The sequence below is a fragment of the Pogoniulus pusillus genome, chromosome 2 (genome assembly GCF_015220805.1).
Source record: "Pogoniulus pusillus isolate bPogPus1 chromosome 2, bPogPus1.pri, whole genome shotgun sequence".
In the NCBI taxonomy this organism is placed as follows: Eukaryota; Metazoa; Chordata; class Aves; order Piciformes; family Lybiidae; genus Pogoniulus; species Pogoniulus pusillus.
The window spans coordinates 37636579-37648891 of NC_087265.1; the positions used below are offsets into that span (position 1 = coordinate 37636579).

A 12313-nucleotide genomic window follows, 5' to 3' on the forward strand; every position below is an offset into this window, starting at 1 on the left:
TATGGATTAAATTTACTTTAATATGACTACTAGTTGAGTTAGAAAAAGTACTTGAGGAAGGTATGTGGTTAAGCATGTGGAAGGTAACAAAATCTGAATGTAAAAATCCTTGCCTGAGGCAGGGTGGTGCCAGCAATTCACCCTAAGACCCTTGCTCAGAACTTCACTGCTGGCACTTTCAGCCCCTTGTTTTGCTTGCTCTTAGCTTCTCTTAGACACCGTTATCCAGGCTTCCTCCTTTGGTGAGGTAACCAGCTCATATCTGGTCTCCATGACTTGCCCTTTCACTGGGTGGAGATAGAGTTTCCTTACCAGAACACTCAGCAGAACTGTAGCCACCATATAGGCAAACCTGAGGGAAGAGGCAGGAGAAAAGAATGAAACCGTTGCTGTGATATAAATCTCATTGAAGACAACTCCCAGCTTGGACTGTTTCAGCAGTTACAAGAAGAAGCTGAAAGCCTCTTCTCTCCTGCCTGCCACATAGACACACAAAAATCTTTCCTACACTTACCTCAACTCTGGGCACTCTTGGCTTCCTGAAAAACCCAACAGGGAGAGGTTTTTCATAGCCAGTTCATCATTAAATCTCTCTGGGTCAAACCTATGAAAGATAAAACACATGAAGGCTTTCTGTGCAGCCACATACACAAATGACTGCCAGCAAAATACAGAATCTCACTAACTTGCTCTCTCTAAATCTTGCTGGAGCTGGATAATTCCACACAAATATATGAAGGCAAATGCATCTATGATCCCAGCTAGTCAGCTGTGTCTCATCTTGGTCAAAATCCTGATAAGCTGTGTTAGGGTGACAGAAGGCTGGAACTAACATGCATTACCTCAAGCAGTAGGTATTCAGCTAGGGCACGCAGCTGAGCTGATGCTGTTACCAGCCCTCTATTCTCCTCCAGGACAAACAAACAATCTAGTTTGTCTCCCTCTCTCTCTCTCCCTGCCTGTGTCCTTTCCTCTCTTAGTTCCAAAAATATTTCCCTTTTCTTCCAGCAGCTGGTATGTGTGTGTATGTGTCTGCACTGGGGTGGGAAGCTGGTGACCTGTTCAAGTGAGAAAAGTAGCTTTCAGCATTAGAATGGTGGAGGCTACGAGAAAACTATTACCCAAGGCTGGCATGAGTTAAAACAAGATTCCTGTAATCAACTAACAACAGAGAGGCTAATAAGATATCTTTCCATTTAAATATATAACCATCACCAAAAATCTGATGGGTGGATCTTTCACTCTCTGCTAAACCTTTCTGCATATACTCATGCCTTTGGATCCCTGCTTAAACATCCAAGCTCTGTTTCTACTGAGGTGAAAGGACATATGAGAGCTAACTCTTTGTGAAGCCAGCATCACTAACATTCTCCATGTACCATACTAGTAAATTAGAGATGCTGTAATAGCAAAGAAAATGCAGCTGCCTAGCAAAAACACAGGGAGGGTGAACAGCCACAGATATTTTTGTACAGTAGATTATGTGAAAAGATTGCAAAGAACTGGTCTCCCGCCTCTGCCACAGTAATACACACATACATCAGGCTAAATATCAACCTCCTTCTCCTTGGAATAAATACAGTGTTCAGAGCAGTCCTCACAGTCCCTCCTACAAGGCCTCAGCATAACCTTCCTAATCACAATATATGTCCTATCCTAGTGGGCAATCTCTGCCAAGTTGCACTTGCAGGAGAGGACAAATGATGTTTTAAAGGCTCTATTTCTTCTCCTAAACCTCAGCTGTCTGTCCTTTCAGTCTAGAATAACTGACCCACATTTCTTTCCTAGCCCAAGTGAAGTCAGATACATGTTAGCATTTGCCACCTGGAGGCCAGAGAAAGCTACAGCAATTTTTTTCTTTACCATCTGAAATTCTGGCAGTTTGGTTTTCACAGCTAGAGGTAATGAGGTAGCAATTCCCTCCCCTCTGAAAAAAAAACAAACCGGTACTTCAGACTGACATTTCCTCCCTTGCATCACTGTTTCATAACGAGAAGCAGTGACTGCAGTGCCATCCAAATCACTTGTTTCTCTCTCACAGAAAACCTGAAAAAGAATGTACCAGTGTTTGCCACGGAAGTTCTCCATGTGTGCAAAAGAAGGTGTTTCTTTTTAACTCTAACACATACACACAGGCACATGCAGACTGGAGCATGGGAGGATCATGACTTGAATTGCTCCAAGACCCTATTCATGGAGACAAACAAGTGAAATCTTCATAAATTAATTTTCTAGCAGACTCCCTTTCATCTCCAAAATCTGCTTAAGGTAGGCCCTGCAACCAAGCAGGTTCTGCTGTAAGATCTGTGGAAAAAATTAAAAAGGAAAGGACTTAGTTGCAATAAAATTCTTGATTCTACATACTTGTATGGTGATGGCCAAGATGAACTATCCTGCAGCATCACACCAAGAGCATACAGCACAAGTGTCTGCAAAGAAAATTACAATGAGTATGTCAGAGCAGAAAGAAATGCACAAGTAGAGACACCTCTGGACAGCCCTCCTGGATGAAAATTATTCTGTAGACTACTCACAGTAATTGGCTACTTTGAAAAGCTAATATGCAATATTCATCTACAGGTTTCCACAATCCACGTCCACGCATTAGGATTTTAACTTCTAAGGCACACATTGCAAACTGGTGGTGGTTAGAAAGGGTCTGATACCATTCCTCTACTCTTGCTGGCATGTATATATGGACTACTTTATTCTCTGCAATGGAAGGTACCACTTTGTGTGGAAAATATAAGTCATATGATCAGGCCCAAAATCATGCTCTTTCACACACAACTGATGCCATAAGCCACTTCAGAAGATGATTTCATTCCTGGTGGACCTAGAACTGGACATAAATCTGCTCAGCAAGATAACATGAATTCCCAGAGTCTCTCCCACAGAAGAACTGTTGGACAAACTGTGCCAAACTGTACACATGAGATGATAGAGCAGCTGCTCAGGTTCAACAGTGTCAGAAGAAATGCTCTTTCTGCCTCACCTCTCTACAGGAAGGACAGGAATCAGAAAACTCCCTTTTAGAAAAGGAGAGTGGCCTGGTGCTCCCAGTACTGCCCTACCTCTTTAGGGATAGTATGTTGGTCGACTCTGCCCTCCAGCTCCTGCAGCTGTGCAGCAATAGGAGTAAGCTTTGCTATTCGCACTGTCTCACACAGGACTTGCCGGCAGTATCTGTAACCAGTAAGACTTGGTTAGTTTAACTGTCTCAGTTTGTCCTTATCTTTGTGGCAGCAAGGAAAGTTGAGAATGCATTTAGGGCCACAGTCTGCTCCTGGAGCTGTCTCAAGCCTCGCTGAGATGCTTCATTTTTTAGTGGCAAGCAGTCCTAGCATCATTCTCAGAAGCATTAGATTTAACTGTCAACATCCATGGAAGATTACTGAAATCTCATTCCCATACTTTTTTCATATTTTAAACAAAACTAACTGCTAAAAATCATAAACACACTGGCCCTTTTCCTGGACCTCTCCCCCATACAAGAAGCAGCAAGAACCCACATACTCAACATTGAACTAGTGTTGGAGTCTCAGTAAAGGAAGCACAAAATGTACTCAGCTGCACCAACAGATGCATGAAAAATAAAGGCACACTGTTAACCAGTCCTTATCCTAGTTCTGTATCCCTTTGAAAAGGCTATACCAGGATTTCTCTCTATGTCCTAAACGGTTTCATACAGACACCCTGAAGAGAGCAGGTTGGTCCCTATGTCTGGAGCCCCACAACAGATTCTCTGTGTGCTGCAAGTCATCTTGTGCATTAATCACCTTCAGAAAAAAAAAGGAGAAGCTTTTGGATGCCTTCTCCTGGTCAAGTATAGACTAGCTATCAGGGCCCAGCACATGAAGACCCTGCCCCCATCATGAGAAGCTCGTAACCTACCTTAGCTGCTCGATTTTCTCATGTGTAATTGGTCCCTTCCCCAGAACACAGTCCATCTCCCGATAGAGATTCTGCTGAACATCTTCTGAGGTTGTCAGAAAGTAGACTGCCCAGGTGCACACTGGGAAAGAAATCAGATACAACTGAAAATCCATTCCTTTACAAACTACATTGTTTACTTCCTGTATTTGCAACATTATTTTTGACCCAGAAAAGGGGGACATCTGTTCACAGCAGGCTATACTGATTCTGTGTTCAGTGGCAGCAGTAGAGGCTGAACTCTTGGGTAACATGAGACCAGCAAACTAAAATTCTCTTTCCAATGCTATAAGGAGCTTAGAGAGCTGTGCAGGAGACTGAGCCATTCAGCCTCACACCTCTGGGGAAGGGATCATACAGCCCAGCAAACTCTGGGGAACCACAATTATTAGACCAACCAGGCAGATGAAATGATGGCTTGTCCAAAGCAGCGGGGGGGGGCTTCCTCAGCATATCTCAGTGTGTGCCCCAGATGGCAGTGTCTGGGGCTTCCTACAGCGAGCAACAAGAAGAGCAGAGCTTTCTGCAGCTGGTTGGCCAGCACTTGTCTCTTCTATATCTATTTTGTAAGTTAGGCAACAGATATCTTCAATAGCAGAGAGAAAGAGAAACTTTGCATTAAGAAATAAAAATGTAGGATGAAGTTTCCGTAAAGCTACAAAGAAATGTACTGCTCCTAATTCATAAGAACTGTCTGGAATCCTTGAGGAATCAAGGCCCTTGATTGAAATAACAGTCTTCCTGCAGTACATTGAGAGGATTTTCTCTGATGAGAGGTATCATCATAGTTACCAAATTGACTTTCCACATTCTTTAACACCCAGCTATACCTCAAAGGTTTTCTTTAGAGATCCAGCCTCGCTGGCTGAGATAAGGGGCCAGTATCATAAGAGATTTTACACAGCTCCAGCCTGCTCTTTGTTTTGGTCACTGTTTGGTTTGGGTTTTTTCTATGACCTTTGCACAAATCCTGAAGTAGTTCCTTTGAAAGTCTTCCATACATGCAGTATACCTATCCTCCCAAAATTCAAAGTGGCCAGCCAGGTTTCAGCGCTCTGTTCTAACTTCCTTCCCATGTACCAGAATTTATTTGATCTGTGTAGTTTACATCTTTTGGTGCTTTTTCATCAAATTTAGCATCAGTTCTGGGAAGAAATGCTAAGGTTCACCAAAAGACTGGGAAGGTTGTCAAACATAGCTTAGTTTCAGCTCACCAGCTGTGAGGCTGTGTTCAGAATCTGATGTAAAAATTAGCTTCTTCTACACATCCGTAGCTCAGGAAGAAAAGAATTCTTGGTTTGAAATACTATCATACACAGTTTTAGATATATGAGTGTAAGGATGAAAAGCTGCATACAATCTGTACTTACAGTTAGCAGTGATCATGCATCCTGCCAAGGAGAAAATCATTGTATCTTCCAGAATCTAGGAAATAAAATCTACTTTAGAGAATGAAGTCAGTAAAACTGTAAAGATAAAAAAAGAAGTAGCACATTCTCCACTGAAGCACATGAAATCCCTTTAGTGCAGAGAGCAGGAAATACACCTAGAAGATAAGGATTGACTCTGTAGAACTTCCACTGGAATGACACATGAGAAATCATAGAATCATAGAATCAACCAGGTTGGAAAAGACCTCCAAGATCATCCAGTCCAACCTAGCACCCAGCCCTATCCAGTCAACTAGACCATGGCACTAAGTGCCTCAGCCAGGCTTTTTTGGAAGACCTCCAGGGACGGTGCCTCCATCACCTCCCTGGGCAGCCCATTCCAATGGCAAATCACTCTCTTCCTCCTAACATCCAGCCTATACCTACCCTGGCACAACTTGAGACTCTGTCTCCTTGTTCTGTTGCTGGTTGCCTGGCAGAAGAGACCAACCCCCACCTGGCCACAGCCTCCCTTCAGGTAGTTGTAGACAGCAATGAGGTCACCCCTGAGCCTACTCTTCTCCAGGATAAACAACCCCAGCTCCCTCAGCCTCTCCTCATAGGGTTTGTGTTCCAGGCCCCTCACCAGCTTTGTTGCCCTTCTCTGGACATGTTCCAGCACCTCAACATCTCTCTTGAATTGAGGGGCCCAGAACTGGACACAGGACTCAAGGTGTGGCCTGACCAGTGCTGAGTACAGGGACAGAATAACCTCCCTTGTCCTACTGGCCACACTGTTCCTGGTGCAGGCCAGGATGCCATTGGCTCTCTTGGCCACCTGAGCACACTGCTGGCTCATCTTCAGCCTACTATTTATCAGTACCCCCCAGGTCCTTTTCCTCCTGGCTGCTCTCCAGCCACTCAGTCCCCTGCCTGTAGCACTGCCTGGGGTTGTTGTGGCCAAAGTGCAGAACCCTGCACTTGGCCTTGTTAAATCTCATCCCATTGGCCTCTGCCCACCTATCCAGCCTGTCCAGGTCCCTCTGCAGGGCTCTCCTACCTTCCAACAGATCAACACCTGCTCCTAGCTTGGTGTCATCTGCAAACTTACTGATGCTTAATACTAACATACTTCTTGTTCACAAAAATAGCAATGAAGCAGCAGCAAGGAAAGCTACCAAAGATAAATACAATCAAACATTGCAGGAGTAGAAAACTCCCCCAAAGAGCTCTACTTTAGCAAGGAATCTGACTCAAGATGCAAAAATTTAATGAAAGGCTACAATGTAATGAGCTTCCCTTCCAGCAACCATTACTGTGTACCACCGTAACAGCTGCACAGACCTGCTGGTCACTCAGGCTCCCCTGCAGCAAGGTGTCTATAAAGACATGCCTGTTGAATGATCTGCCTCGGCGCTCCTTGGTAACTTTCCTTAAGGTGGATTCCATCTCCATCAGAGCTTTGGAAGCAAAAAGAAATGTTTACTTTAAAACCTGGTCATCCTGAGTGCTGCAGAGAAGTAAATCCACGTCCCCAAGCAGATTTTCAGACCAGCTGTCCCTGCTGGGCTCACTTACAGAAGCAGCTTCTGTTAGATGTTACTGTCAATTTGGAAGGCAGCATCTCCCATTTACTTGAAAATGTAGGATCCAAATAAGACTGGCTGCCTGCAAAATGCTGCCCTTACAGGTATAACCCAGGTGTACTCAATGAGCTGAAATCACGTTACGGGAAGTGAAGCAATGGGTACTGCTGAACCATCAGAGAATGTGTTTAATCAGCCTCCTCATGAGTAACACATGAGCCAGGTAATACTATTTGCATGGCCTGTTGAGTTACAATTACTGAAGAGTTATAGAACCTCCAGCCACTGATGGTGATCCCCATCCCAAGGGGTTCTACAAGCGTGGTGCAAGAAGATGGCTCTGTACTAAAGAGTCTGCATAAACAGAGATACAAAGGAGAAGAAAACATGGGAGAGTTTTGGCAGAGTCCACACCTCTGAAGATATTTGGGTGATTAAATTCTGGTGGCTGTTGTGGAAACTGGGGAAAGTTAGGAACCTTAATGTCATTGGCTGTCTTATTTAAATTACCTATTCAAGACTATCCAGGAAATATGGAAAAGAAGTTGAATCTCAAACTCCATTTTACCAAGCCTCAGTTAAGCTCCCTCATCTTAGAACTACCCTTCCTTCCTGCTCTTTGCAGATAAAGGCCAGAAACACTTAAATACCAAGCCTTACTAACATCCTACCACAACTTGGGAACAGATCTGAACATGTCTGCAAAGAAAAGTACATTTTAATAGGGCAGTTGTCCTCAGGTCCTAAAAGAGACAGAATCAGCAACATAGAGAAGGAAACACTGAGTCTGGAAGATTTACAAGCAAATTCTTAGCTCTAGACACAAGCTAATTTTGTTTAACATCTTACCAACTGGTATTGGAAGGGTTCAACTATTAACACAAAAAGGACAGGACAATTGAAAAGTAACTTACTATGAAATATATGAAAAACAAAAGCACTGCCACAGCAGACCTGAAAATCTTGTTACCTTGTAACAGCACATCAGAAGCTATCATGTGGCAAGTATCCATCAGAACAGCACCTCTGTGCTTGTGTCTTCTAGCCCATGAGTGATTGTCTGGCAGCACATTCACCAAAGGGTGCATCCTAAGAATGACTATGCAGCCAAACCAAGCAGCTCCATCTGTCTCCACCTAGCACAGTTGTCTGACTCCAAGAAAGGTCAACAGTCAGTGCTAGAGCACAGAACAGAAGGGAAGCAAGCACACATTGATACTTTCAGGATCCTCTCTCAGAGCTAGACCTGAACTAGAGTTCTAGGCCTACAGACATTTTGTGCAGTGGCAGGCTTGTCACTCAACTCCAAAACAGTGATCTTATATGAGAGTAATGAGACATCTGGTATCTTATGGCACAGTGACCAACTCTGCAGAAAAGCCAAGTCAGCAGAGCAAATAAAGTGCTTCCACAGGTTAGCTATCCCAAAGTATTCATCCAATGTGAAAGAAATACTATGATTTTAGGATGAACCTACCATCTTCATAGAGCTTCTTCCTAGTCATGTTTTTGTCAAGGGACCCATCCAAGAAACCTTTCCCAATCTCTGACCAGATCTGAAAGAAGGAGAGAGAACACCACCATCACTCAGAGCAGGCTGACCCTTTCAGCCTTCCTTATTCAAAAAAATGGAAACATCAAGTAAAATTTAGATTTCCTGTGAATGTGAAACTGGTCTCCTCTTTGGGACATCATGTCACATTCCACCTATAATAGCTGAAATTCAGTTGGAATGAAGTAACTGCAATTACAACTGCAGGGGGTAAGGCATGGGAATCTTCAATGGAAACTGGAACTCTTTATTTCCCATTCTAACACCCACAGATTTGGACAAAACATAGCACCTCCTCAGGTTTTCCCTTCTCCATGATGTCACAGAGCCCTCAGAAGAACTCTGAGAAGCAAAAGGTTCCAGCAGCATTCCCGGTAGAGTTTAACTGACTGAGGTACCAAACGCTTCTCAAGTGCCACTGGATCGAGATTCCAGATCCCAACATATTCTTGAAGAAACACTTCAGACTAATGACACCAGGATCAGCAGTAGGATCCTTCTGGTGGTTTCAGTGTGGGACAACTGAAGCAGAGCTCTCAAGCTCTTACATTTAGTGCTAGCTATGTTAAAATAGCAGCAGCTTGTGCTAACCTACACAGAAACAAGCCCTGTGCTCCTGGCACAGAAAAGAACTCTAGGAGGTTTCTTGGCTCCTTGGGTCACTTACTGCATCATGGTGCCTGCGGAATCGGATGACTTCCTGGTCATCTTCAAAGCTGCTGCCCATAGCTGTCTGGGTGACCGACTTCATGGCAAAGCCCAGCATGTGTTGGCAGAGTGGCACATGTTGTGCCTCGGGTAGGGAAAGCCATTTGGCTAGCAACTCTTCTGACAGCTTGAAAGGGGAGGAACCATTAGTTGGCAGTATTATCAGCAACTCATTCACCAAACACATTCTGAAGACATTCCCACCCAGTTCCTGAAGCAGACTGCATGTCCACAGCTGTGAAATAAAGCTACCCAAGGTTTCCTTCTGTTAATAACACTTTAGCCACAAATGTTCTGCCTCTTCCCAAGGATTCCCCCAGTAGGTTCTCCCTTTATCCTCCTCTCTTGTTCCCTCTTGTCACAAAACAAAACTGTAATACTAGCAGCTCCAGATTGGGAAAACAGACCATATTCTGGCTGCTGAACTGAGTCAACAGAACAGTTCCTCACCTGTCTGTGGTCTCAACTGCTGATTCCCTGCTTTTCCCTCCAGTCCTGAAAAATAAATCTACAATCCAGATGCTCTGGTATCTTTAACCTCATCTGGTACCTTGGCATAAAAAGTCACTGAGCTCAGCCCTTCTCCCTAACCCACTGTACCTAAGGGAAACCAAATATTCACACCAAGCTTGAATGGGCAGAAGCTGTTTACTGTCTCAAGTGCTTATAGTTCCAGCACTGATTTGAAGGCTGCTCCTTAATCCCAGTGACTGTTCTCACTAAACTTTCCCCTGTGAGCCACAAGGATTTTCTCTGCTATACAGTTACACACCTTCTGGATGAGAGCAATGTTACTTTGTAAGGACACGGTCACACCATTTTCATACAGCTTTCTCCTTAGGTGGCTGTCTCCTGCATCCCCATTCAGGCTAGACTGGTACCTCAAGAGGGACTTCAGCATTGTCTCAAAGGGATCCACTGAAAGCCAATAAAGGAAATGCCATTTGAAAGTCAGGCAGTCACACCACACAAGGAAGATGAAAACTGCAACCTCATCAGTAGGGTGCTGCTAGTTCTGAGCAGTAACCAAGGCATAGCTCCTTCCCCAAGGAGCAGACTCTGAGGCATCGAGCTTCTCATGCTCCAAGTGAACTGAGACCTCACAGAAGCTCTTCTCTGTGGCAGGGTACCATCCTGTGATTAGCTCTCTTCACAGAGGTCGTCTGCTGGCTCTACCAAATAACTCTTTAGTAGTAACACTTTAGGAGCTTATTCCCAGCTTGCCAGTTCCCAGCTGGTTGTGCCAGTGACTTGCTGTCAACAGTGAGAGTAGCATACTATTTCCCCTTCTCCTCTAACCTGATCTACAGCCCCTCCAGCACATTCCTTCTTGACATCTAGTGTAGCCCACCAGCCCTAACTATGGCTGTGCACTCCAAAAACATCAGCTCTCATGACAGACTTAGATGGAGGTTGCTCTCTGCACTCCTTACCTTGCCTCACAGCCCCAGCAAACCTAATTTGACACTCTGCTGCTCCTGCATGATTTCATTTGCATGCACGGAGTTCCTGGCTGATGAGCTCTTTCAGACTAACACATTCCTCTCTCACTCAGGGCTGCCACCAGCACAGGAGTTCTTACAGAAAACAGTAACCCTGTGAGTTACAGAACACTTTCTACTTCTAACCACCTTACCTTCCACCTTCTTCTGCAGAGACACTTGAAGCAGCATAGAAACCAGACGAAAACACGTAGCCTCTATCTTCCATATCCATGGCTCGCTCCAGGTAGACAGAAACCTCTGAATTCCACTACCAGACACCTCTACCTAATCTATTTGCTAAAGTATATTGGGTGCCTGCAAAACTGTGCAATAAAGCATGGCATATGCTTTGCCTTTTTGTAAACTTTGCTGTGGGCCTTGCAGAACTGACAGAATTGTTAAGGTACTCTTTGGAAGCAACAACCAGGGAGGTTTCAAGAGGGGTATTTTCACTGTTATGTGACTCTAGCTGCTGCTGCCAATTCCTGCTCCAAAGCACTTTGCCGTGGAATGGCTGCTGCTATTCATGCCATGATTCCTTGCTGACTGGCTTTGGCAGAGCTAGGCACAGTGCTGGGGTAGCCAGAAGGACACATGGCTGGTGGTAAAGTCTGCACAGCAAAGCCGGAAAGCAGAGGCATTGGGAGAGGTCAGTGGATGCTTAGCACCAACACCAGCAGAAACTGCAAAGTTTTCCTGGTGCATATGAAAGAAAACCACTGGATCTGCCACATTCTTCATTTCTTCCCTGTTCTTAGTGCAGACTGGCAGTCCTCTGCCAGTGATACACTCACTATGAACTCAGAAGTGCAGAGCTCAAGTTGTCCTTTGCTGAGGGCTGGCTCTGCCTCACACCCTTCGGGAAAGTTACTTCTCCACAGATGCAGGAGGCTAGTGATTCCACAAAACACAAACTGTATCTTGGAGACAGAGCTCTGTCCTGACAGCACTTCCATCAACTTCATCCTTGTCTTGCAGACATCTCTAGGGTTACATTTTCAGTCTCCTTAGTGAAGCATATCAAAATTTGGACTGCTCTTTGCACTTATAAGGATATCCTCTTCCTCATCCCAAGAACTTCAATGTGCTATCCTGGACAGCAGTGCTTCCCTGACAAAGGATCTCAGCATGACATCATCCAAGCAAGCTGCTAACACATACGGGAGTATCTCACCTCCCCAACCCAGCATCCATCCAGCCTCACAACACAATCCAGCCTTGCTCTCTTTCCTTTCTTGTATCCCATTACCTCCATATTAATTAATTGATGACCCAAGTGATAGAAACACAATTTTATTATTTTCCTTCTCTAGAAGTGCAATTATCAAAGAAGCATGGCATGCACGTCCTATTTCTTCCAATCCTTAATATGGATAACCCTTAGCACAGAGGACACCAGACTATTCTGTAGCTGCCTTAGTCACTTCATTTCCTAGCGAGTCTAGGCACTGCATTTGTTTTGCTCCAGTATTTGAGTACTCCCAAAATCAGTACATCTTTAAGAACCTGCCTGCTCAGAGGCCCATCACTGCTTCTGTAAGATCTGAGAAAGTGACTGTCTGCTCAATTTCTCCCAAATGCCCCTGAGTGCATTCAAATCTTTCAGGGTGTGTTTCCACCTTCTGGAATCCACTATGTACACAGATATCCACTGTGTCTTGCTGATCTTCATTAACTCCT

The 12313-nt window shown here is 44.5% G+C and overlaps 1 protein-coding gene across 3 annotated transcripts in view; it reads right to left on the reverse strand.

Moving 5' to 3' along the window:
- The window catches only part of LOC135185111 (cytochrome P450 20A1), a 14574-nt gene continuing 2261 nt past the window's right edge, over positions 1-12313 (reverse strand). Inside the window, exons 4-13 of one of the 3 annotated variants that reach the window (XM_064161506.1) lie at positions 9922-10067; positions 9109-9276; positions 8367-8445; positions 6648-6763; positions 5304-5358; positions 3895-4015; positions 3075-3186; positions 2365-2429; positions 515-604; positions 1-352 (exon numbers count right to left, since the gene is read on the reverse strand). In XM_064161506.1, coding sequence (XP_064017576.1) covers positions 202-352; positions 515-604; positions 2365-2429; positions 3075-3186; positions 3895-4015; positions 5304-5358; positions 6648-6763; positions 8367-8445; positions 9109-9276; positions 9922-10067 — 1103 coding nt within the window. In that variant the 3' untranslated portion in view covers positions 1-201. Of the gene's footprint in view, positions 353-514; positions 605-2364; positions 2430-3074; positions 3187-3894; positions 4016-5303; positions 5359-6647; positions 6764-6881; positions 7040-8366; positions 8446-9108; positions 9277-9921; positions 10068-12313 lie in introns of those variants that run through there. The other 2 variants (XM_064161516.1, XM_064161525.1) reach the window with 2 other exon arrangements.